At 37.5% G+C, this 27,605-nt stretch overlaps 1 protein-coding gene across 1 annotated transcript in view; it reads left to right on the forward strand.

Moving 5' to 3' along the window:
- The first annotated feature begins 1,091 nt into the window (after window positions 1-1,091).
- cngb1a (cyclic nucleotide gated channel subunit beta 1a) overlaps window positions 1,092-27,605 on the forward strand; it is a 33,665-nt gene continuing 7,151 nt past the window's right edge. Inside the window, exons 1-25 of the mRNA XM_053622690.1 lie at window positions 1,092-1,201; window positions 1,295-1,413; window positions 1,559-1,601; window positions 1,950-1,967; window positions 2,286-2,352; window positions 4,231-4,255; window positions 8,750-9,086; window positions 9,917-10,066; window positions 11,127-11,168; window positions 14,807-15,095; window positions 16,334-16,364; window positions 17,511-17,637; window positions 17,797-17,814; window positions 17,934-18,029; window positions 18,796-18,950; window positions 19,615-19,833; window positions 20,428-20,636; window positions 20,833-20,883; window positions 22,129-22,284; window positions 22,428-22,492; window positions 24,249-24,371; window positions 24,484-24,625; window positions 24,711-24,870; window positions 26,370-26,467; window positions 27,051-27,134. Coding sequence (XP_053478665.1) covers window positions 1,095-1,201; window positions 1,295-1,413; window positions 1,559-1,601; window positions 1,950-1,967; window positions 2,286-2,352; window positions 4,231-4,255; window positions 8,750-9,086; window positions 9,917-10,066; window positions 11,127-11,168; window positions 14,807-15,095; window positions 16,334-16,364; window positions 17,511-17,637; window positions 17,797-17,814; window positions 17,934-18,029; window positions 18,796-18,950; window positions 19,615-19,833; window positions 20,428-20,636; window positions 20,833-20,883; window positions 22,129-22,284; window positions 22,428-22,492; window positions 24,249-24,371; window positions 24,484-24,625; window positions 24,711-24,870; window positions 26,370-26,467; window positions 27,051-27,134 — 2,931 coding nt within the window. The 5' untranslated portion in view covers window positions 1,092-1,094. The remainder of the gene's footprint in view (window positions 1,202-1,294; window positions 1,414-1,558; window positions 1,602-1,949; window positions 1,968-2,285; window positions 2,353-4,230; window positions 4,256-8,749; window positions 9,087-9,916; window positions 10,067-11,126; window positions 11,169-14,806; window positions 15,096-16,333; window positions 16,365-17,510; window positions 17,638-17,796; window positions 17,815-17,933; window positions 18,030-18,795; window positions 18,951-19,614; window positions 19,834-20,427; window positions 20,637-20,832; window positions 20,884-22,128; window positions 22,285-22,427; window positions 22,493-24,248; window positions 24,372-24,483; window positions 24,626-24,710; window positions 24,871-26,369; window positions 26,468-27,050; window positions 27,135-27,605) is intronic.

Raw genomic sequence — 27,605 nt, forward strand, 5'->3', positions numbered from 1 at the left:
CCAAATTGTCTGTAGTGTGTGAATGTGTGTGCAGTTGTGCCCTGTAATGGGTTGGCAGCCCATCGAGGGTGTCCACCAACTTGTGCTCTGAGTTTCCTGGGATAGGCTCCAGGCTCCCCCACGATCCTGTGTAGGATAAGCGGTATGGAAAGTGGATGGATAGATAGATAAAAAGGATGGCCAGAGTAGACATTCATCATCACCCATTATATTCAACTATCACCATGTGAATGCCACCATCTTCATTTCTTTTTTGAACTGTTGATGAGTTTTTTTGCTTTTAATGGAATTTTTCTTCAGGTTCCAAAAGTGGTGCCAGAAGTAAAGGTGGTGCACACTGTAAGTAGATCACCCAAGACACTGTAACTGCTACAAGCTAAAATCCCACAGTGCACTGCTCCTAGAGAGCCACTGCAAAAAAAAGAATTTGCATACTTTTAAAACAAATCCTAATCTACATTTACTTGTAAATTCAAATATTATATATATAAATATAAATATTAAATCTGAATATTACATTTAGATATTACATCTTATACAAATATTACATCTTATACAAATATTACATCTTATATTACATATAAATATAAATATTAAATCTAAACCCTAAATGTAAATGTTAAATATTAACTGCAAAATTTGAAATGTATATCTTTTAATAAGTCTCCAATTTCCTACATTTAACATTTACATGTATCTTTCATATTTTCATTTAACATTTAGGTTTAAATAAAAGCATGATTTTTTTTATTTATTATTATGTTTAGCAAAACTAAATTTGTCATTTTATACAAATCACTATCTAAATGTATCAGAATGTATCAGGTGTCCATATGTAAATAAAACATAAAAGTTATGGAAATTGTTTACTGGTAAAGATTATTCAGTGCTATGTGAATATTTTGCTTTTCTGCCACATGTGCAGGAGATTAAAGTGGTTAAAGTGGGTGAGTGTATAAAATAGAAGTAGTCTTTTCATTTAGTTTACAGAAATACATATTTGTTTGGCCCTTTAACGGATATGTGTTTATATATATATATATATATATTTATATATGTGTGTGTGTGTGTGTGTGTGTGTGTGTGTGTATTTTATGTTTTATATCCATTTAGAGCCTGAGCCTGAGCCTCCAACTCAAGTCCCTGTGGTGGAGGTGGTTTCTGATGCAGAACCTGAAGGAGACAAGCCATTAACTCCCAGGTATTCCACTTATTTTACTAAAATTTTAAAGCATTTTAGTTTAGTCTGTGCTTGTTTCTCAAAGTCTGACTTTCATCTTTGTTGCCTTGTCAGGGTGATGGAGTGGATAAAGCATGGTTTGGAGAAGGTTGTTCCACAGCCAGGACACTCTCCATCTATTACAGACACTTCAGATAAAAAAGAACCTGCTCCTAATACTGCACCTCCAAAGGGTAGAAAATATTCTCTATTGTCTGGATTCTTTATTTATTTAAAGGTTGTCTCTTTTGTTTCTGAAAATGAATGAACTATGCTCTGGATAGGAATCTGTTACATAAAGTCATTGTAAAAATCTCATATTTTTCTTTCTATGTTTAGCACCTGATCTATCAGCAGCTGAGGACGCAACCAAGGGAACAAAGTTGGTCCACTTATACATTTACTCATGGGCAGATTGGACAGTTTTCCCATTTCATTGTGTCATTTTTTATCACACCGGTTTTTAAAAAATGGCATCAGCCTGGTTAATAAAACCATTTGGCTGATTTTGATTAAAATTATTTCTATAGTTGTTTTGTTATTGCTGTTGTTGTTATTGTTGTTGTTTTTGTTTTTGCTCATCCATTACAGTTTTGACTGTTTTGTCATGAACTAGGAAGGTTTAAAACCCTTATTGGACTTGAAACTGACAACCTAGGCATGTTTTTATAGAACACAGCCTCTAACTTGAGAATTAACTGTTTATTTGTTTGTTTCCATGGCAACCCAGTGTGGAGGAGGAATCCAAGTAAGTGGATTATTGTATACTGTTCCTGTTCTGCCAAGACCCCAAACTATTTAAATGCATATTAAATTGAAACTGCTAACTGTGAAGAAAATAAAACCGAAATGCTCCACTGCTGAACTGAATAAATGTTTTTCATCCTTTCCAGCAAATGCACTTGAGTTGCAAATAGCTAATATTTGCAGTTGCTTCTGCTGTAGTGTCCTTGTTATGGCATGATAAGAACATTTGTTTAGTTTACTATTGGCTTGTACTTTGCAGATTACAGAATGCAAGCTCAGGACTACCCATAAATTAATATGATTTTCTTTCATTTTTAAGCGTGGTTAGCTGGATTGCGCAGGGACTCGGTCGCATTATGCCACAGCCTGTTCTGAAGCCAAAAGAGGTATGATAACATAGCTGCTACATCAGCATTCAGAAATATGTTTAGGTATTGTAAATCATATTCTGTAAGAATTAAATGTTTTTCTCTAATTTCTAATTCAACAAAACTTTAGAGTTAAAGGTAGTTCAAAGAAGTTTGAAGATACTCTTGATATTTTTCTACCAGGTGGTAAACTGTCTCAGAGCGGTAGAATTGTAAAAAGGGATGGAGTTAGAATTAATATTTTTATCAAGAAGTGCAGTTAGATGTGAGGCTCGAACATTCAGTCACATCGGCACATCTCAATCCTATTAAACACAGAGTAAGCATTGGCATAATGCCATACACTGGCTTGCATAAGTAATCACCCCTTGAACTTTGACACATTTTGTCGTGTTACAACCTGGAACTGAAATGGACGTAATTGGGATTATATGTCATGAATCTACTCAAACTATCCCTTAGTAGTACAACCACAATTCTAGCTAGAGAAGGCCATCCACCAAAAGGTCAGTAACTGAGTAAAGAGGGGGATTATTCAGAGAAGTAATCAAAAGCTAGGGGCAAATCTCAACATGATGCTACCCCCACCACGCTTTACTCTGGGGATGGTGTTCACAGGATGATAAACATTGCTGAGTTTTCTGCCAAAGAGAGCGTTTTGTGCTAAGGCCAAAAAGTTACATTTTTGGTCTCATCAGACCAACAAACCTTTTCCCATATATTTGCTTAGTCTCCGATATGTCTTTTGGCAAACTCCAAATGACATTTCATATGATTTGTCTTCTTCCTTAAATCCCAGCTTTGGGCATAGCTTTGGTCTATTGTTAACCACATCGGTTGTGTCTTCATCAGTGAATGTTTATGGGCGTCCACTTCTTGGTTGGACCGCAACACTTCCAGTCTTTTTGAATTTGTTAATAAGTTTGGCAACAGTGTTACCGTAAGTCACAACCTTACCAAGCCAGCCATGAGAATGATTTCAATAAGGACTCCAGTGGCAACCTGTGAAGCTCTGGTGAACTCCATGCCCAAGAGGGTTACGGCAGTGCTGGAAAATAATGGTGGCCACACAAAATATTGACACTTTGGGCCCAATTTGGACATTTTCACTTAGGGGTGTACTCACTTTTGTTGCCAGCGGTTTAGACATTAATGGCTGTGTGTTGAGTTATTTTGAGGGGACAGTAAATTTACACTGTTATACAAGCTGTACACTAACTACTTTACATTGTAGCCAAGTGTCATTTCTTCAGTGAGGTCACATGAAAAGATATAATCAAATATTTACAAAAATGTGAGGGGTGTACTCACTTTTGTGAGATACTGTATATATCCCTTTAATATATATATGTATATATGGACACCATGTATATATCCCTTGTAGGTCTCAGCCAGGGTAGGATTAGCATCAATTTGCATATTAAAATACCACTACACCAGTTAATCTAAAATATCACACTCTCGTGTCACTTCATCAGTTCAGTTCTGTCGACAAAATTGGCACCTGAAAAGTGTCATATCAGCATATTACACATGTGCCTATTCAGTTAAGTGAGGGAGTTTGAATTATTGAATTATTACAGTCATTTTTTTTCCTGAAGGTCTCATCAGGCCAAAGCTGGGAAATCATTTCAAAGTGATGTAATTGTCTATCACTTTTCTGAAGGCAAAGCCAATAAATCAAGTGAACCCAAAAAGTCTGTATGGTGGATAAATAATGACCACAATGAATGAGAACTTATTTGAGAAATGTGAAAGTTGCACCTAGGACAATTTAATAGCCTAAAAAATCACACTTCGGCTGCAGAAAGTTGTGTTTCAGTCAATGAAATTAATCATTATCATGCTAAAAATGTCGGTTTTACTTCCTTCTAATGGTTTAATGTCTTTTCACAGGACACTTTGGATACAGTTCAGAGCAGTAAGTCTATATTATACCTTTTTCCCCATATACCCTCAAAGTACTTTCACACATCAAACCTAGACATGGAACTGCCAAACATGAGTGCATCCAAATCTATTACTAACAATTCATAATATTTGTATAAATCTACTGAGGAAAAAAAAGGTGTTTAAAATAATAAAATAAAATAATGCTTAAGAAGCTTGCCTGTATTACAGTATATGTCTGATTACTAGATTAGGCATAGTGAATAATGATGTTTCACACAAGACAATGAATAGATGTCTAAAAGAGTTTGTGTGGTCCTTTTTGAATTTATTTTGATTAGGGATTGATTTCCAAGGTGGTGAATGAGGAAAAAATGGCTTTAAAAATGGCCAAATACATGCATTAATCACTGGTCACACTGATATTTTGCACACAATTTTTTTTTTTCACTAAAGTGGTGATAAAAATCAGCTGATTATGGACAATCCTTCTTTGAATCCTGGTTTGAATTGAACATTTTGGACACAATATGACCAAATTTGTGCGCCGCTAGTGGAAATAAACCCTGGAGAAGCCACACTCACTTTATAGCACATCAGCTAGATACTGTAACTAGCTAGCTCACATTGATTTGTACATCCCCATTAAAATTGCCATTTCCTCCTTTTTTTCATCTTCACCTGATGAGCTTTCATATTTTAAGTCATAATTTATATTCCTGAAAGTATCGGTTGCCTTGTCGACTGTTGACGTCATTAACACTACTGTAGTAATCATTTTAAACTAGGAAGTGAAATTATACGTGGTGAACACAGACAAGCGAAATTGATTCACACATCCCAGTACGGATATATATATATAGGAAATATTTGCACTCTTGGAACACCACTTGACCAGTTAAATTAGTGGATCGGAGCTAAATGTTGTATAAAGAGGTTTAGAGAACAGCTTATGTTAGATAGTTTGGGGATTTTTTTTTGCAACTTTATCCAACAGGTACAATTAGGAAAAGAGCAAGGCAGAAGTCCTTTTAAATTTCATAGAATTATTAAAGAGTTGTCACATATAACATTGTGCTCAACTTCCATCTATCTCCTATCATTATTCAGTCTCAATAAAAACTGTAGAACGTTTTGATCTTGATTTTATTTTTTTATTTTTTTAAACAGATAACAGGATAGGACAAAAAAATTAATACTGCACAGTTTCTCTAGATTTCAGTAGTACGGCTCATTTCATTTTGCATTTTACTCCACTCTGAAACACCTGACTTAGCTCTTAAATTAGATGATGGTTAAATTTGAGATCTGTGTGCTGGTGTCAGTGCACTGGGACTTGAAGTGTCTCTCTGCGTATTTGGACTGTGGAGGTTTGAGTATTTGAGACAGATTGTAACTCAGCTCCTCTTCTCCTTCTGTTTCAGGGGAGAAGGCCATGAGAGCCCCCTAAACATAAGGAGAAGAAGACTGGGAGAGGGACTTATACCCAGCGAGACAGAGAGAAAGAGAGAGAACAATCAGTCCAGTGGAAACACACACACATACACACACACACACACACACACACACACACATATATTCCATTTCTCTGTAGAAATACCAGCTGGCTGCTTAGTTATAATGATCTGTAATTGAATTAGCTAGTCTGATCAGATCATGTGAGCCATGCTTGCATAGCTGTGCTATAATTGTTTAGTTCGTATTACAGAGCCTTTTTTTTTTTTCAACTTTCTCTGTTTCTCCAGGAGTATGGTTAGCTGGTTTGCTTAGCCTGTCAGTAGCTGTGCTAATAGTTAGCATAAATGTCACGCTACAGATGAGTTTTCCAGTCAATTCTTTACAGCTTGTGGTGATATTGTACGGCACCTGCTAAGTATTATGCTTAAAAAGTCCGCCATATTGCATCTCATTCAACAGAATGTTTCTGACTCGACAGAAATTCAGTTTTAAGGTTCCCTTTCAATTTAAAAACATAACTTTTAAATCAACTCCTCTTGGATGACTGATCCGATTACGCAGATTTGTGACCAAAGCTCCAAAATGTTTTGTTTTTTTTTTTAATTAAAAATGGAGTCTTTTTCAATGCTAACATAAAAATCAGTTTGGGAAGCTTTGCATATGAACTCAGTTTGTGATTTCGCAGAATATCACAAACTGAGTGATATAATATGGGTCTGACAATAGCATACCTTGAGAGAAAAATTACTAAAGAAAGATGTGCTACCAAGCTACATCCTTAGCTAGCTCTTTTAGTTAATGTTATTTGTTGTTGTCCTTGTTGTTGCTGTTGTTGTTGTTGTTGTTGTTGTTTGTGTGTGAGATGCTGCTGCTGGCTTGGCCCAGGGTGACCTTATTGCAAATGTTTGCCGCCTGTAATAATTAATAAATTACTTTTGAAATGCTGAAATGCTCTGTGTAGTGTGACATTATTATTCAGACGTCTATAGAAAACAAGAGAAGGCATCATTTTGTCACACCAGAGTATGACAATTGGATATTCAAGAAGATATTCACTACCACACGGTTCCTTTGACTTAATGAGATTAAATAAATTCTTTATTTCCCCTTAAATTAAAACTAATCTCCATTATATTTTCAAACTACACAAACATTTAACCCAAGTCTGTGTTCAGTTGAACTGATTACTGAAATCTCTAATCTGATTAGTCAGAAGGTGTTGGTTAATTTTCCGTAACAGCAGTTCAGTCATGCAGCTGCAAATTACAGGTTTATTACATATGCATAGCACCCATTATAATACATTATTGTTTCTATAGTAACAACTTGCACAGGACTGGTATGACTTGTATGCTTATTGTATATCAAATATTTAGCCCATGCTTACTCATGAAAGGCTTCATAATTGCCAGATACACTGTATGGCCAAAAGTAACTGGACACCTGACTAATTACACCCATATTTGCTTGGTGAACATCCCATTCCAGATTTAGTTCCACTTTGGTGTTATAAAAACCTCCACTCTTCTGGGAAGGCTTTCCACTAGATTTTGGAACATGTTGGGAGGGTTAAGCATTAGTGAGATCAGGCACTGATGTCAGGTGAGGAGGCCTGGGCTCAGTCAGCACGCCAAATCATCCAAAAAAGTTTTCAGTGGAGTTGAGGTCAGGGCTCTGTGCAGACCACTTGAGTTCCTCTACACCGACCTTGGCAAATCATGTCTTCATGGACTTTGCTTTGTGCACAGGGGAACTGTCATGATGGAACAGGTTTGGGCCTATTTGTTCATGTGAAAGGAAATCTTAATGCTATAGCATACAAAGACAGCCTAGACAACTAGGTAGGCACCGATACCGATACCAGTACTCGGGTGTCGTCCCGTTACTGTGCTCATGTACTCGTACTCGTACTTGTAAAACTACCCCGATACAACCGCACTGATACCATTTTATGTGACAACGTGACATAGCATAACCTCTCCTCAGTTGAGCAGGTAGTCGGAAAAGGAGCAATGTCAGCGATTTGGAGATATTTTAAGATATGTGATGATGATAAAAGTAGAGCAGACTGCAAACTATGCTCTGCTAAACTATCAAGAGGAGGGGGAAAAATAGCTAATTTAACACAAGCAATTTGATTAAACATCTAAAGAACAACCATAATGCCGAGTGCAGAGAGTTTGCTAATGCTTGCAGCGGGAAACAGCAACAACCAACTTTTCAGCAAACGCTGGAGAAGCGAGAGAAAATGTCCAGAGACAACCCACAGGCAGTAACAATAACAGAAGCTCTTACCCAGTTCATTGCTCTTGATGACCAACTGTTGTCAGTTGTAGATAATACAGGATTTCATCGTCTTCTTGGTGTACTTGAGCCGAAGTATGAGATTCCCAGCCATCACCACATTACAGATACCGCATTACCAAAGCTGCATGACTTGGTGAAAAAGTACATCAGGAACCAAGACATTTTGGCCTTCAGCTTCACCACTGATATTTGGACTAGCAGTGTCAGCCCAATGTCTCTTATAAGTTTAATAGCACAGTGGATTGATGAGGATTTTACTCCCCAGAGAGTCGTTTTACAAGCAACGCAGTTTAGGGGTTCGCACACTGGCCAAGCCATAGCAGGTGCATTTGATGACATGCTTCAGACGTGGGGCATTCCGAAAAGTGTGAAGTACTCATATCGATACTTGGTATCGGCAAGTACCCAAATGTAAGTACTTGTACTTGGTCTGAAAAAAAGTGGTATCGGTGCATCCATATAGACAACTGTGTGTTTCCGCACAGTTTGTAGCAATAGTTTGGTAAAGAACCACACTTGGGTGTGATGGTCAGGTGTCCACATACTTTTGGCCATATAAAGTAAGTTGAATCTGGTGGAATAAAGCATAAAACATCTCAAGTTAACCATTAAGAAATGTATAAGCATTTTTATGTAAAATACATGTAAAAGGCTTGATCAGGTCACAGCTATGTCTCTCAAATTTCATAATAATGCATAATAATCCACTACTACATGCCCTCCTATTCTTTTCTGATTTTTTTGTTTACTTTTGGCTCAGTTTGCATCCTGCAGGAAGACTTTGTGCAGGAGGACAACCTGGTGCTGGAGGAGAAACTGGTGCTGGAGGAGAACCTGGTGCTAGAGGAGGTGGACTCAGACTGGGAGCAGCAGCAGGTCGAGCAGGCTTGTTTGCTCAATGCCAAGCTGGAGAAACAGGCTGAAGTTCATATGGAGGATCAGATTTGCCCCCTGCAGGATGTCCTAAACAACACCATACCTGATATCTTCATCACACAGCAGGAGGATGCTGAGACACAAACAGAGCGCTGGACTCCTCTAATAGAGAACATTAGACGTGAGGCTGAGGAAGCTGCCTTGGTCTCCATACAAGAGAGGTGAGCGACATGTCTCTGGATTCAATGTTATGACATAAACCAAATATTAAAATTTTTCTGTTTATACGTATAAACACTAAATTTGATTTGTCCCACTGGACTAAGCAGAGTCTGTGTCTGTAGATGTCAAGTCTGTGTATTTCTGAACACTGTTTAATCTCCATTTTCCTAAGTTCATTTTTTTAAATGATCTAATAAAGCATAAGAAAACATTTTGTAATATTTATTTAATGGAAAGCATGTATTTAATTAACATAAATAAATAAAGAACAAAACACAAATAAACAAACAACAAATTAGATTTTACCCATTTGTACAATTGTAAAGCAACTGCAACTATGTTGTATGAAAGAAGACACAAAGGGCAACACCGTGATGCAGAGTGAAACCTTGGTCCAAATACCGATTAGGCCTAACACCTCATGTCCTCTGTCTTTCTTCCTTAATTCATGCTGGTGTGAAATTATGATCAAAATAAATTCTAACCTGACTGTTAAGACTGAAGTTGCATTGCCACATAGTGGATTTCAATACTACATATGATTCATGGTCCAAAAGATTTAATGTAACATTTGCTGTTCACGCTATCATAGGAAAAGAATCCAAATCCATGTCACTTCTGATGAAAAAAAAAAGTGATTTGGGCCACTTTAATCTGAAATGTACATGTAGATCATGATTGTGAGAAAGGCAGATTGTTATCATTGTGAAGATAATATAGTTATAGTAGCTAACATTTAAGTGGGTTAGTTATAGTATAGTATAGTAAAGTACATTATAGTTCAGTATTTTAGCTGTTTGAATGGATGAATGAACAAATGAACATGCAGGCTGGAGCGTGAGCGTCTGGAGGCGGCGAGGATAGCGGAGGAGTTGGCACGCCAGGCTGCTGAATTGGCAGTAAGACAGCTGGAGGAGGAACACACTGTAATCAGAGTCACAGAGTCAGAACGTGTGTCTGAACCAGACAGTGGAGAGCAGTAAGTCACATAAACACACACAGACATGCGCGCGCGCACACACACACACACACACACACACACACACACACACACACACTCACAAAGATACAAAAGACCACCCAATTCTAACCAGTTACAATATCTACTCCACCATAATGCAGCATAATGACACCTATCACATCGGATAGAGCTTGTATTTGATCTTGTAGTCTAATATGGAGATCTAGAGATGCGACAAAAATGTATAGCTTCAAAGATTTCTCAAATAATATTCTCTATATAAAGAGAGGTGGTCAAATTACCCAAAATCTTTACTCAAGTAACAGTGCGACTACCAATCTGATCAAAATAACTCCTCTGGTAAAAGTTGAAGTACAGTTTCAAATTCTTCACTCAACTCTTGAATTTCTTTAAAGTATGAAAATACAAGAAAGACTCACAAAAAAAAAACAGATCTGCTTGGAATCATGCACTGATATTAATTAGTTTCACCATGGAACCAAGGAACATGGGAAAAAATTAGCCAAGGCCAACTAACAACAGCTTTATTCCTAATCCCATGTAAACATTAGCTAGCACGATGATTATTTTGACGATACAAACTAACCAAATGCTAATAGTGAACTGTCACAATACAAATGTCAATGTATACAAATGCCAACAAAAGTGTACATAGCAACAGACAATTGCCAGTGATTGGTGTTAGGTCTCATTCTTGCTGTCACACCTCTTAAAGTTTCTATTGTTAGGAATTTAGATCAACTGCTTGAAGCTGTCTGGAGCTTAAAATCACCTTATGACTGTACAAATGAGTGATTTAAGGCTGTGATGTTGTAGAAAGTAGCAAATACTTTTGAAACTATAGAAGTAAATGGTAACAGTAAAAGTAACTCAAGGTACAATACTATATGAGTTAATAGTATATGAGTAAAAGTAAACATACTTGAAAACCAGACTTACAGTAACAAAGTAACAAAGTATTTGTAATTTCTTAACTTTGTTCCTCTGCATATTCACCAAACTCATCCACACAGTCTTCAGTCTTCACCTGTTCACTGTTTTTTTTTTTTCTTCAAAGACTTTCCAACATCCAGGAGGAAGAGAATGAAGATGACCCAGAGTAAGTCCCATCACTCCCTGTCCTCCCTCGCTTCTTTCCTTCCACACCCCACCCACTGCACTTTGGTGCAGACTGAGAGTTTGCACTTACAGTACTCGATGCTCAGTCTGCTTTTTCACTTCCCTTTGCTGTGGATTCTCTTTGTCTGGTGCCTTTTTGGAAGCTGAGGAGTTGTTTGTGGCTTGCCATACAGGTTACAGCCGCTGCGTGAGGAGAGTGAGGAAGACAGTGGAGAGAGTAAAAATGCAGAGTAAGGGTGTTCAATAAATAAGGACAAAAAAAGTAGCACCCAAACTTACAGTGTGTATCATGGATACTAAAACATGATGGGCTGCAACTTCTCTTGAACTAATAAGGTTTCCATATTAAAATCTAAGAGAGCGCTTTCGTGAAATCTGGTACTGTTATGCAAAATACTTTGTTCACCTGCTCAGACATATAGCATTGTTTAAAAGCTAGAGTCCACTACCAACAACTGTGTCCATCATCTTTCAAAAATGAATGCACAATTTTACTCGGTTAATCCTGTATTTGAAAACTGAGACAAATTACAGTTTGCTTAATTTTAATGGGATTGATGCCATATATAGAATTATCCCAATTAACTAACGGTTGGGAGAAAGACCATGTCTGAAGCCCTAATGACTTCCTAGTTAACTTCCACGCCCACCACCTTCCCATCTCAAATATATTATTCAGTTAAACACTTTAGCAGTCACTCTTTGTGCCATTGAGTTTTGCACTCACAAATTTCTTTTTTTAAAATAGTAACACATTTCACATATTCATTCTTGTCTTTTAAGTACTAGCAAATGATATTTAATAAAGTACCCTGGTGACCAAAATGGCACCTTATTGCACTTCCTATTCTCAATCTCCTGCAAAGTGCGATATTATTGTATTGTATTATACATAATTCTTAGTTATATAACTTGGAAGATCATATCACTGTTGATGTGGTGATTTTTTTCGTGTTTATTTAATATTTAAGGAAGTCTCCATTCTCAGCACTGTATAACAGTCAGAAGTAAAGCTGTATTTTGTATTATTAACCTCAAGAGAAAGTGAGAGAATGGCTGTTTATAGCTGCTGTAACATAAGTGATAACAGCAGCAACCATGCTTCACAAACATTCCACAACATTAAATGTAACCAATTCAACAATAACTGTGCATGTGTCTGCATCATTGATTATATTCTTGCAGCAGTATATCCCGTCAGGTTTTATTCCTTACTTATTAACTGTCTAAATGCAGTTACAGTATATTATATATGCTATATAACTGATATAACTGATAAACAGTGAATGGTAGTGGACCAATGGTATCTACAGTACATGTACTTTATATATAGATATCCAACTGGTGGCTTGTTTAATCTCTACTTTTATATCTACATCTCAGACTTGAAAAGCTCCAAATCTACTTTAAAATTGTGACTGTGATTGTGCTGGAGGTTGGGTGCTCGAACATGATTGCTTGTGCATGGCCTATGCTACCTGCTGTACTGCTTATAACTTCCATGTATTTTTTGTTCATATGTTTAAAACAGGCATGTCCATTCTTATCCGGGAAGGGCTGGTGTGGGTGCAGGTTTTCATTCCAACCAAGCAGAAGCCACACCTGTGTCTACTGAAGGCCAGGCTCAACTGATTAAACAGGTGGAACCAGGTGTGGCTCCTGCCTGATTGGAAAGAAAACCTGCACCCACACCGGCCTTTCACAGATAAGATTTGACACCCCTGATTTAAAGAGTTGCTTTTAACTTTTAACTATTTATTACATTATGTATTGCAGTATTTTACAGCATTTGGGAGCACATGATGGTATAGAAAGATTATACTATAAATTATACTATATGCCAAACTTAAGAAGCAAAGAATAAACATTTTTATGAGATAACAGACAGTAACAAGGCTTGACAGTAACAATTTGAATCATCTTAAATTCACTTAACTGCCCTAAACATGAATCCCACCATTTGGTTTTGATTTGATTTGATTAATTTATTTATTTGACAAAGGTGGGATTTGAATTAAATGACAGCACACAGCATTTCAGGTTCATGCCAGTTGTGATGCATTGTAGACTAGCTATATCTAGCTACTGACATAATGGCTAAAAATTCAGCTGAGTAATAATTTACATTGAAATAAATTTCACAACCTGTATGAGAAGGTTGTAAACTACAAGATGTTTTGAGAACCAGCCAGCTGATAAGGACAGATGTTGGTTGGTTAACATTACCTATTAAAACTTTGTCACCCCACATTTTTTATGGCACAAACTTTGATTGTTCTAAGCTTCTTCTTTTTTTTGTGACCAGTTCCTTTAACTAAGGAATTACTGTATTAACAGAGTTTGCACATTTTTTTTTTCAACTGCTCAGTGCAATATATTTATTTTTGCTAAATATGTTTGAAATTCTAATCATGAGTTTGCTTCTGAACTTTTGGCCTGTAGCATATACTATTCTAAAAGATCAAGTACAGGATGTAATGTAATGAGTCTTCATCTTGAACAATGGGTACTGCTCTCCCTAAAATGTCCATCTATTCTTGTCTTCTGGTCAGAATGTTATTTTTGAGAAATGATGTCAGAGCCTAACTACTAGTTTCATCCTCCTTTACTTCACCACATGTTTATCTGACTCATCCCTTCCAAATTAATGTTTCCTGCACTGCTAGCTTTTATGGTGGGAGGCTGAGTAGAGTTCAGACAGCTCGCTTCAAGCTTTCTGGCTTGAAATAAATTGTTTATGTGCTTGAACTGAAACGTTTTCTTGTGTTACTGCTTTTACTACAACCCTGCTCTCCATTGTAAACAGGACAGACATTAAAAGGTATGTTTCTCCACACAAAACCTGCATCTTCATCAATAAGGTTCATAGGGCTTATACAGTTCACATGTGCAATGTGGCAAAAATATCATATCACAATTCGCAAAGGTATTTCTATGATACACGATATGTATAATGATATATAGGTTTGCTCACAAACTGACAACAATACATGAGTGTTCCATTAAAAAATAATCTGTTCAATTATTTATTTAATGTTGTTTGCTGTTATGAGGTCAGCCATCTTGAAAAATCTGCTTCATTTTTGTCTAAATGCAATTTGGTATCATTCCATCCTCAAAGACCTGTCTCCCACATTTTGAAGCCAGCATTATAACAGAAAGCTGATATTCCCAAGCACTTGTAAAAAATATAGTGGGTGAGAAAAACCGTGTACTGTAAATGACTGTCGTACTATCCAGGGTGTATTTCTGCCTTTGCATCCAGTATTATCAGTCACCGTTACCCTGATCAAGATAAAGTGATTACTGAATTTGAATTCATGAATAGACTAACATTGCTTGCTAGCTACATTAGCATCTTAGCTTTAGTGCAATCTTGAAGAAGCAAACATCAAACCATGTTGCCCAACTATTCCTTTAACACTGTGGTGAAGTGGTCTTTTAAACAGGCCAATTTCAGAAATTTCCACCAATGTAGTTTCGTTCTTGTGTAAAAGCACATAAAAATGTCAACAAGCTGTCATAGTCCAATCATGGTCTCATGTGTCTGTGGTGTTGGGATTTGTGGGGTTATGTTGCTCTCATCATGCTCCCTCTCTAATGAAACTCCATGTGCAGGTGTCTTGTGGATGTGTGCCCTGTTGAGGAGCTTAAAACATATAAAACTGAGATTACAGCGCAGATCACACAAAAAGAGGAGTCACCTGAGTCACCTCCTCCAAAGGAATTCACTCCTGCAAGTCAACCTGAGATAGAACACACCCCACCACGAGAGCCAGCTGTCGAACCAGAACCTGATGGAGAAGATCATGCTATAGCAAAGACCCCTTCACCTGTAGTGTCTCCAGTCATAACCACTCAGCCAGAAACAGCTACTTCGGGTCCCTCTACTCCAGCTGTTGTACAGGTAATAAAACAAATCAGGGCAGTAATGAGGGATTGCTATTTGATTGCAACTAGGGATTGCTATTCTGAAACTACAAGTAAGGATTCCTATTTTAGGGACCGCTTTTCTGCTAAATCAACCATTGTAGGGATTCGTAGCATATGGATTGTTATTTGGCAACTGCAAAGATTTGCTATTTTAGGGACTGTGATACTGTTATTGCAATTAGGAATTGGTATTGTATGGATTGGTATTTCGAAGATGCGACCAGCGACTGCTTTTCTGAGAACTGCTATTCCACTGTTGAAACTAGGGGTTGCTTTTTTGCAATTGCAACTTGGGATTGATATGCCAAGGATTGCTATTCTAATATTTCAATTTAGGTTTGCTATGCCAGTGATTGCTATCCTGTGGCAACAGGCTGGGAAGGTCAGTCCAGCCATATATATCCTGAACCACAGATTTCAGATGCTCCTGTGGGGTCACCAGATAACTCCAAGCCAACTGTGAGATATAATCTCTCCAGCAGATCTTGGATCTGCCCCGGGGCCTCTGTCTAATGCAGGGGTGGGCAATCTTATCCGGAACGGGCAGGTGTGGGTGCAGGTTTTCATTCCAACCAAGCAGAAGCCACACCTAAATCTATTGAAAGCCAAGACCAACTGATTAAACAGGTGGAATCAGGTGTGCCTCCTGCTTGGTTGGAATGCAGGAGGCACTTTCCGGATAAGATTGCCCACCCCTGGTCTAGTGGGACTTTCCTGATACAGATCCTTATAAGATGTCCAAACCATCTCAAATGGCTCCTCTGAATTTGGAGGAGCATTGGCTGTACTCTCAGGTTCTCCTGAATTGTCAAGTTCCTCACCTTATCACAGAGCGTAAGCTCAGCAACCCTGCAGAGAACCTCATTCCTGCCATCTGACCTTATTCTTTCAGTCACTACCCATAGCGTATGACCATAGATGAGGATAAGGACATAAGTTAACTGCTAAACACAGAGCTTTGTCCACAAACTGAGCTCCTGCTTCAGCATCACAGACTGGTACACTGACTGTAACACTGCATATCCATTATTTCAGCTAGGAATTGCCATTCTGAAACTGCAAGTAGGGATTATTGGCATTCTGCCTTTGGAATTATGGATTGGGTTTCTGTAGTTATGGGTTTGTAATTAGGAGTAGAGGCTTACTTTTAGATGGATTGCTATTTTGGCTAATCATCATATTTTGGCTAACAATCATCTCATCTCTCTACAGGAAGATGAGGCATTTCAAGAGGAATGTGGAGGTCAGTGTGGATCATCAAGGCGCTGCACATGTGTTAGGTGTAAATTTGCAAGGAACCTAGAAAACAGTCTGATATTCGAGATACTGTGTTTTATATGTTTGATATATTGTCTGCTCCAATGGATTACACTCAAAAGAAACAATCCATTATTACCTCAGAAGTTCAATAATTCTGGATTAGCTGTTATGCTTAGTTATGATGAAGCAGTTTTATAAATAAAAAAAGGCCATGCAAGCACCACTTTTGCAGTAACATCCAGCACTTGCTTGTCTGCCTGCCTTGAGCACCGTCTAGCTCTTCTGCAGCAAGGCACTTGATGCTGTGCTTCCTTCATGCTTCTCAGTACCTCAGTAGCTTCAGCCAACTACTGAATAAAAGCAACTTCACCCGTCACAAATTGCCCTCCCTGCCTCAAGACCTGCTCCCATGAACTCTTGCAAATTCCCAAAACAGGTGCAGCAACACTGTCGGAATGTTCTCCTGCGCCGCAACAGGCTTAAGCCTCAAGAGGACTTCCTAAGCACAGCAAAGTATAGGCCTGGAGTTTGTCTGTAGCTAGTGCCTTGAAACCAAACGCACCCTCAGAGAACCCAGAGCATAGAACATCCCATCATCCCTAGCAACACCTGCTTCATACTAAATCTGAAGGGCTTCAACCTCAACATTCCCTTATTCTGAGATCCACCAGCCCTCAAGCAAAAACTCAGGTGAATTAGCTACTGGTCTGTGTTACCCTGTCATGTTATGCTAGTCTGTGCCGTGCTGAATTGCTGTTGCTGTAGTTGCTGTGAGTATGAAGTGTTTGATCCCATGGTGTTAAGGAGAATAATATTCTGCCTTATGTATTAGTAGTAAGTCATGTGGTATAAATCTGAAGTCATTTCACCATTGATCTGAATGAATTTGTGAGCAACTAACAAAGTTGATTAAGATGAGTGTCCGGTTGCATGATCTTCATAAAGAAGTGAATAATTTGATACCTCTTCCAGTTAGTTGTACATAAATGGACAAAGGTGTGAAAATTCATTCAGATCCTAGATCTGGAGATTTGGCTATGACTACCTCTTGGATTTTTGACCACAGAGATACAAAAGTGCCAGAGAGTAGCTGTTTCTGAAATGTTTTGATGCTTTGATGTAATCTCAGAATGTCCTCATGTGAGTGTAGAGGAAGTTGATGATGGATCCATTCCTATCGTACCTCAAATTGTTGAACCCCAGGAGTCGGACGGTGTCAGCCTCACTGTTCCCGTTCCTGTGATGGCCACCCAGAGGTGAGCCTCACTTTGAAAGCTGGTGTAGTGGACAGCAGCACGCTTATACTGAAATGACATTGAATATTGACATATTAAATGTAGTAAAGTGAAGTTGACTGGAATTGTAGGACAATAACACATCGTCCTTTTTTATCTTTACTTTCTAAACTGCTACAGCAAAGCAGTGCTCATTGAGTGAGTCCTGAAGCATTTATTTACACTATCAATCATTTGAAATTTTGGTCCGGTTGGTTTCATTGTTCTGCTGTTTTTCTTTTAGCTAATACAGCATGCTTGTTTGTCTTTTAATTCAGGAGGGCTTTCCAGCCAGACGAACAGGTTGAAGAGGAAGAAAAGGAGAAAGAGGAAGATCTGACCCCCCGGCATGGCCTTCTCACTGTGGAGGAAGAGTGAGTGACTGGCCTTAAGACTACATTCTTTTAAATAGTCTTGTTAAAGGAATGGTACAACCAACAAGCTTACAATGAACAGAATCTAATAGAAACATTAAAAGAATACATGGTTATTCTTAGCTGCACTCCAAATAAAGACCTACTACTAAAAATAAATCATATTTCTTTTATATGCTTTACTAAAGTAATGACTGTGAAAACTTTATGGGAATTTTTGCTTTTTATCCAAGCCACCACCACCCCCTCTAAGGATGACCGATTTGGTTTTATTGTTTAATTGTTCTATCACTGGTTAAGGTTTCTTATTCCATGTGGTAGCTACAATTAGTGAGCGTGGAAGAATAGAATAAAAAATATAATGAGACACAGAATGAGAATGTATGTTTGTTTGGTGTTTACAGACATGAAAAGGAAACCATTGGAATGAGGTATCTAAAGTATAGCCATGATAAATGGGTGCCAAGTTTGCTGAAATATTTGAAATTGTTGGTTGCCATTAAGCTGTGTTATTGTCCCTAGAGATATCCTCAATGGAGAGATCAGACCGCTGACTAATGATCATTTTTTTTCATGTAGTTTCTTTGCAATCGATAATGCTATTAGAACATCCTTACAGAGCTTAGGGATAGAAATTGTGTATAGGTCACCTGACTGAAATAAAGGGAGAGGGTAATTTAAAATGTGGTACAGTTTGTCACTGGCATTTGTACTTGTACTTACGTATACCTGTACTCCCATGTTTGTATTGTATCGTTTGTGGCAGTGGTTCTGAGCGTCCTCTCTCTTCGGCCAGTCAGACAAGTGTTGTGGTTAACGAACGTCTGCAGGAGCTGATCAAGCTGTTTAAGGAACGAACAGAACGTACTAAAGAGAGGCTGATTGACCCAGATGAGTCTGAAGAAGAGAGCCCCTCAGCAAGTGAGTAGAGGGGTGACAAATTAAAGGAAAAACCAACAAAAGGTGACTTATTAAGTTGCTAGGCCAGCATAAGATCCAAGGAGATCTTTGTTGTACACGGACATAGATTCTACATGTATCTAGAACTGTACTGGAGGGATGAACACCATCTCAGAGTATAATCCCTGCTATGATGCTCATCTAAATGCTCATTTATAGGAGGACATGAAACTCTTGGGGCAGTTACAAATGTGGTTGTGGCAATGGCGAAATGTGAACAAAACATGCTAATGGACAGAAAAAATGTCCTCATTTTTTCAAGTTCACGTAGAACAATGTCTCTGTTTATTTTACTGCATGAGCCGGGATTGCATTTACTAACGTAAACATAAAGTACCATAGTAATTTTCTATAATTGCAGGTCTATCATTAGAGGATGTTCATCATTCAGTATAATCTGACATGGAGAACACGTTATCACAAAGTTTGTCATTAGAGTCATCTCATAATCTTATAAGTCCTCTGTAATCACATAGTTAAAAACTGGTTTATGGACAGAAGTGTTCTAGCAAAATGCGCTTTTTTTTCTCTCATTTGTCCCCTGCCTGTACTTGTTTGCCCATAAATATTACTGTATGTGAATGCATGGTTTCCAGAATGAAATGCACTTTTTCATTTTGTGTAGCACCTACCAAAAAGGCCGCCGCGCCTCCACCTCCTCCACCTCCTCCACCTCCTCCCCCTGAGGAGAAGAAAGATGTTCCTGCTGATGACGAGAGTGACGAGGAGCAGTTCCTGGAGTTCATGGGCTACCAAGTCAAAGTGCCCAAGGTACCCCCCATGCCAGACTGGCTGAGAGCCATCGTGGAGTATCGTTTCCCTTCCAGCATCGATCCTTTCACTGGTGAGACAATGCTCGGTGCTCCAGAATTACAGCAACATGCTATTCTTCACTCTTAGACTGTATGTGTAATTTCACAGGCAGCAAACTCATCCTTATTCACTACAAAGTTGGCTTTGTTTGAAAAATGAAAATTGAAGCAGACAACCCACTATTAATCTTCACAAAAGTACTGTGAGCTAATGATTACAATTGCTGAAAAATGCCATGTGTGTGTTTCTTGCGCCTCTGATTTGATTTCTCCATATCAGCGCATAATTTTGATAAGGCTGAAATAGATAACAGGAAAAAAATAATAAAATTTGCCCAAAAGAGTTATTTCTTTCAAATTCAGGGAATGGCATGCTGAAATGCACGTTCACATGTTTTTCTACATGTGATCACATGCAATATGTGACATAATGTGAAATTGGAGATATATATATATATATATATATATATATATATATATATATATATATATATATATATATATATATAGTATTATTATTATTAGCATTTGTTATATTAGGAAATGCAGAAGAATGATAGAGTAGGTGGAATTGCTGTTGTCCTGCTCATCATGGCTTTGTGTTTGTATGTTTTTCCTCCGATCAGATATGATCTATGTAGTGTGGCTGTTTTTTGTGATGTGTGCTTGGAACTATAACGTGTGGCTGATCCCGGTGCGCTGGGCGTTCCCGTATCAAACTCCAGAGAACATCCACCTGTGGCTGCTAGCTGACTATTTATGTGACACCATCTACATCCTGGACATTGTGGTCTTTCAGCCCAGGCTACAGTTCGTCCGTGGGGGAGATATAGTGGTGCGTAGAGTGAGATGGATAAACACATGCATGAGATTTCACAGTTTTACAGTAAACAATGCACTTATATTCAGACAATGCACACAAACAACACCATCCAGCAACAACAAATCCTATTAAAGCTCAGCATCATTTAAAAAAATAATAAGCATATATTTTTTATTAATAGATGTGTCTCTGGATATATGTGTTTCAGTGTGATAAAAAAGATATGAGAGAAAATTACATGAAAACAGAACGATTTAAGGTGAGTACTAGCCTTTAACGGAACAGTTTGCTAAAAAAAAAAATACATTTACAAACTTACCTCTTACCCTAATTGTAGTGAACTGCTCAAAAGCCCTTTATCAGCTGTACAAGCACAGTGCTTCATTAAGGACACCCTCTTGCCTCCTTTGAAGCAGCATTGCACAATACTTTTTTTTTTTTTTAAATGTAACACATTTTCTGCGCATGAGTAACAGTAACAATTTAATTGACATCAATTTTTAGCCTGTAGATAAAAAGGACGTTGCTTGCAACGACCTGCTTGCAATGACCTGCTAGTCTGAAAACTTTACGTGCTTTGAAGTTATTCTAAATATCACTACTTGAAATGAGATTCCTGTGAAGCAAATATTTGAAGATGTCTGTGTACAGTGCTGTGAAAACGTATTTTCCCCATCCTGATCTCTTCTGGTTTTGTGTATATCTCAAACTAAATTGTTTCAGAAATTGAAAAAAAAATTCTAAGATAAAACAAAGGCAACCTGAGTAAACACAAAATTAAATGATAATGTTACTTATTGTTACTTATCTATGAAACTGCATTCATAATGGGGTTCAGCTGGACTAGACGCAACCAGGCCTGATTACTGCAAACCCTGTTCAATCAAATCAACACTTAAATAGAACTTTTTCGACAGCATGGTCAACAGTTGGTTAAAAGATGGTTTTACCCAGTAACACACTATGCCAAATCATGTGGTAGAAGTTGATTGAAATACATCAGTCGGGGAAGAGTTGCAAAGCTATTTCACAGGCTCTGGGAATCCACAGGACCACAGTGAGAGCCATTATCTCAGTAAGTGAAGGACTGATCTCCAGTTATCGGAAGCGTTTGGTTGCAGTTATTGCTGCTAAAGGTGGCACAACCGGATTTTAAGTTTAAGGGGGCAATTAGTTTTTCACATGGGTGATAGGTGTTGGATAACTCTTTTTGCTTCAGTTTAAAAAAAATATAATAAATAAATACTTTTTGTATTGTATGTTTACTCAGGTTGCCTTTGTTTTATGTTGTATTTGGTTTGAAGATATAAAACTATTTAGTATGAGATATAAACAAAATCAGAAGAAATCAGGGCAAATACTTTTTCACAGCATTGTATATCTATAACTGTGTATATTTTTGCTATATCTAAAAAGTTTAAGAAGAAAACTTCAGACATCAAACTTCTCCTGGCTGATAAACTAAATAAGTTTTTGGCAAATCTTTCCTTTAACATATTAATAGAGTAGCCATGGCATTTCCACACAACTAGCTTTGCCTGTCCAGGGCTTGACTGATATCTGGATGTTTCAGATGGACATGATCAGTCTGTTGCCCCTGGATGTTCTGTACTATTTCACAGGCGTTAAATCCATTCTGCGCTTCCCGCGCATTTTAAAGGTAAAAGCAGTGCTAAATACGCACAATTTACACTGCACTTAGATACATACTCAACTAGGACTACAGAAGATTAGTTAATAAATATACTTCTCTGTTTGCCATACAGCCTAAATCATATTAATACTACTCGTTCTTTCTGTCAGTACATGGCATTCTTTGAATTTAACGATCGTCTGGAGGCAGTGATGAAAAAAGCCTACATTTACAGGTAAGCCTAGAGTACACATCATACATTAAAATGTGTATGTACAGTATATCTATTTATACACTATATAGTATTTAATTCATACTTAACATTGTGTTCTATTTCAAATGAAATTTTACTTGAAATCTGGATGAAATCTTCCTTGACTGGACTTATTTTAAATATTAGCTGAAATAAAAGTGTGTTTGCAAATCTAAACCAAAAGGCTGATGTTAGTGTCCCATTCCCACCATATTTACACTGCCAATTTAGAGTTACACACACACACACACACACACACACACACACACACACACACACACACATACACCTGTCATCAAGAGGATCCTTTCCATTTCAGTGACCATTTTATTTATTTATTTATTTATTTACTACTGCTAATAATTAAGATAAAGAGATTATATATTGGGCAACTTTTACTGGAACCACTGAAATGCAAGTTGGGGGGGGGGGGTTGAAGTGGCTTAATATCTTATTACAGTGGGGCATGATAGTTTGTGAACCTTTAATAATTTTCTATATATCTGCATAAATATGACCTAAAACATCATCAGATTTTCACAAAAGTAGGCAAAGAGAAACCAATTAAAAAATGTATACTTGGTCATTTATTTTTCAGGAAAATGATCTAATATTACATATCTGTGAGTGGCAAAAGTGTCAAAAGTGTTTTCAAATAATGAGTTGACAATGAAGTGTGAGTGACCACCCTATTTTATTTAACAAACAGGGATCTATCGAAGTCTGGTCCTCACAACACATGTCTGTGGAAAGACCACAGAAAAAAGGAGTTGTTTCAGGACTGATCAACAGTCCTGGAAGCTGGAAATGTTTAGTTGCAGTTATTGCTGCTCAAGGGGGTCACACCAGATACTGAAAGCAAAGGTTCACATACTTTTGTCACTCACAGATAAGTAATATTGGATCATTTTCCTCAATAAATAAATGACAAAGTATAATATTTTTGCCTCATTTGTTTAATTGGGTTCTCTTTGTCTACTTTTAGGACTTTTAAAATCTAATGATGTTTTAGGTCATATTTATGCAGAAATGTAAAAAATTCTAAAGGGTTCACAAACTTTCAAGCACCACTGTATTTCATTTTAATAACGAATTATTTTAAGATATTATATTGTTATTTTGACATGTCTTTATTACAAGATACTAAGCTATTTCCTTTAAGTTATTGCCTCAGTATTTTGACGTATTATCTTGTTAAACCAACTTAAAGTTTAACACACAAACTCTCAATACGAAAAATGTATTGAATATCAACTTACAATAATAATTCTTATTCTGTTTGCTGTTTCCCAGATAGTCAGTAAGTGATAGAATTAATTCTAATAATGATTTATTGAAATTGCTGTATTTAATTAAAAAAGAATAGAAAATAGAAGCATTTTCACTAGTGGTCTCAGACATTTGTACCCTACTGTACATCTAATGATTGGTCATTCACTCCAATCGGTTCAGGTACGATAATGGCTTTGAGTAACAGGATGTAGTTTTGAACATGACAGGTTATAGTTTATTACTTGGGGTTATTTCTACTGGGCCTTTTATAGAAGGAAATGTGTTATCTTTCCAGACACGTTCATGCACACTTCATAAAAATTACTGACATGATGGATTTGGACAAGGATAAAATCCCAGACGCACTCCTGTAATAATTGAATTACCCCAACTCCTCGTGTAAAACTAATCCATTTCAAATAGGGTGCTAGTTTTGTGTCCTCTTCCGCCCATGTCTTTCTCTCAGAGTGATCCGGACCAGCGCGTACTTGCTCTATTCACTGCATTGCAACGCCTGTCTGTTCTACTGGGGCTCTGACTATGAAGGCCTTGGCTCCACTAAATGGGTCTATGATGGCAGAGGCAACAGGTGACTCCTTCACCATGCACTCCAAAGTCTGTGATATTGTCTCAATACCATACAGAAAAAAAAATGTGTGTGTGTGTGTGTGTGTGTGTGTGTGTGTGTTTTCATCATGCAGTTATATCCGTTGCTACTACTTTGCTGTAAAAACTCTGATCACTATCGGAGGTCTCCCAGATCCCACGACGGTCTTTGAAATCGTCTTTCAGTTAGTCAATTACTTTGTGGGTGTGTTCGCTTTCTCGATTATGATTGGTCAGGTGGGTGGAAAAAAAAAGAGCTACAATGCTACAGAGTGATTTCAGATATCAGAAAAAGTCTCAAATAATGTGTTTGTGTGTGTAGATGAGAGATGTTGTAGGAGCAGCTACTGCAGGTCCGGCGTACTACAGGTCATGTGTGGACAGCACGGTAAATTACATGACCGCCTATAGAATACCACGTGAGGTTCAGAACAGAGTCAAGACCTGGTATGACTATACCTGGCAATCACAAGGCATGTTGGGTAAGAGCTAGTCAGATGGAGTTGGATATATTTATATAATACAGAGTTGTGTGATGGGATTCAGCTGAAATTCATTATATTTCCTGGTATTTACATCTACTTGGGTTAAACAAAATAAAACATAGAACCCTTTGTATCAAACCACCTAATTGTTAGGTGAGCAAAAGTATAGGAAGAGATAAGCAAATTAAAGTAAATAAAATTTTATATTTGATTGCATATCCCTTGCTTATAATAACTGCATCAAGCCTATGACTCATTGACATCATCGTATTGTTGGTTTCTTCTTTTGTGATTATTTTCCAGGCGTTTACTGCAGCATCTTTCGGTTGTTGTTTGTTTCGGGGGGTTTCTCCTTTCAGTCTCCTCTTCAGGGGGTGAAATGCATGCTCAAATTGGGTTAAGGTCTGGTGATTGACTTGGCCAGTATAAAACCTTCCACTGTCCCCCATAGAAAGTCCTTTGTTGAGTTGGCAGTGTTCCTCACGATCAATTTGGATGCATTTCTCTGTAAATTGGCAGACAAGATGTTCCTGTTAACTTCTGGATTCATTCTGCTGCTACCATCATGAGTTACATCAATAAAGATTTGTAAGCCTGTTCCAGTTGCAACCGTGCAATCCCAAGCCATGACACTTCCTCCACCATGTTTCACGGATGAGCTTGTATGTTTTGGATCATGAGCAGATCCTTTCTTTCTCCACAGTTTGGCCTTTCCATCACTTTGGTAGAGGTTAATCCTGGTTTCAGAACTTTTGTGGCTCCTCTCTGTATTTCTTTGCAAATTCCAATCTGGCTTTGCTACCTTCACCCCTGCCCTCTGAAGGTTGTTGGTGATGTCACTGACTGATGTTTTGGGGGTTTTCTTCACAGCTTTCACAATGTTTCTGTCATCAACTGTTGTTGTTTTCATTGGCTGACCCATTCGGTGTCTGTTGCTTAGTACACCAGTGATCTCTTTTCTTTTTTTTCAGGCTATGCTCAATGCTTGTGCAATGCCTCTGATTGATTTTCCCTCTTTTCTCAGCTTCAAATTGGCTTGCTTTTCTTCCACAGACAGCTCTCTTAAGATACACTTATCCTTTTTAACAACAAATGCAGTCTTCACCGGTAAAACCAAATCCTAAAACCAAGAATGGATGTTCAGAGCTATTTATTGTTTAAACAGTCAATCTAACAGGACACACCTGGGTAACAAGAGACACCTGTCAGTCACCTTCCAATATTTTTGCTCCCGTAGTTGGGTGGTCTGATACAAAATGTGCTATGTTCTATGTCCTTTAACACATCTGCATATAAATACCAGGAAATAAAATCTGAAATTCTTGCACCACTGCAAAACTAAAGAAGTAATATTCATACATAACGCATGTCTTGGCTGATTACATTTGATGTAAGTGGGAAATTAGATAAGTTGCGTTTTCCTAGTTTAGTCATGTATTGTTCGGTATTGTTCCTCACATTGCATATACTACAGAGAGGGGTATCTCTGTGTGTAGATGAACAGGAGTTGCTCATACAGCTGCCTGATAAGATGCGTCTGGACATTGCAGTGGATGTGAACTACACCATTGTCAGCAAAGTGGCCCTCTTCCAAGTGAGTCACTTCAAAACATGCTCTCACATGCAGTAGAACATGGTATAGATAAATGAAGGAACACTTATAGTAATTCACCTCAGGTTCTGAAAGTCAAAAACCAGGAACAGTTTATCTTGGTGCAAAAAAAAATGACATCTTAGTGAAAAATTTATCTTATTTTTCCGATTATAAGATTACAATATCCCAAATATAAGATTATTAAAACTATTTCTAGACATTGTTACTAATTTCAAGCATTAAATGTTCTTATTGTATTAGCAGATAAATTTGCTTCTTTCTAGAGCTAAATGCTTAAAATTACAACAAAAAAATACAAGCCAAAATAAAACCCAATAAAATAAGACTATTTCATGCTTGAGATTAGTAAATAAATAAATGAATGAATGAATGAATGAATAAAGTCTAGAAACAGGTTTAATAATCTTCTATTTGGTTTATTGTCATGTTATAACAGGAAATAATATATAGGCTATGTTTGACTATATTGAAGCTATTTTAACTCGATAAGATGTTATTTTTCACAGTGCTAGACAGTAGAATTTTGCCATTTTATCTTCATGTGTCTTGCTCTCGTTCTCAGGGTTGTGACAGACAGATGATATTTGACATGTTGAAGAGACTGAAGTCTGTGGTCTACCTCCCAGGAGACTACGTGTGTAAGAAGGTTAGAGCTGATGATGTCACTAACACTACTGTAGTAACATGTTACGAATTAGGAAGTGGAATTTTATGTGGCGAACACAGACAAGCGGATTGATAAACACAGTGAAACGTCCCAGTGTAGTTCTATTAAATATAAACACTCTTGAAACCAATCGACCAATCAAATTAGTGAACCAGAACTGTATAACAGGAACTAACTTTTCTCACAGACGTTCCATAACATTAAAAGTTACAACAAAGTAATAAAAATGTAAATGTGGAAAATGTCTGCAGTGTAAAGGGAATAAAACAATTCAGTACATGCTATTATTGGAAAATATTCATTATTGATAACTTTGCTTATAAATGATTTTGAGTGAGATAGCTTTCCATTTATTACATACATTAGCCTCAGAGTTCCAGTGAAAATGCTTACCAATCACCTTACAATTGAGGCTGGTACAGGGGTGGGCAATCTTATCTGGAAAGGGCC

The sequence above is a fragment of the Ictalurus furcatus genome, chromosome 4 (assembly GCF_023375685.1).
Source record: "Ictalurus furcatus strain D&B chromosome 4, Billie_1.0, whole genome shotgun sequence".
NCBI lineage: Eukaryota > Metazoa > Chordata > Actinopteri > Siluriformes > Ictaluridae > Ictalurus > Ictalurus furcatus.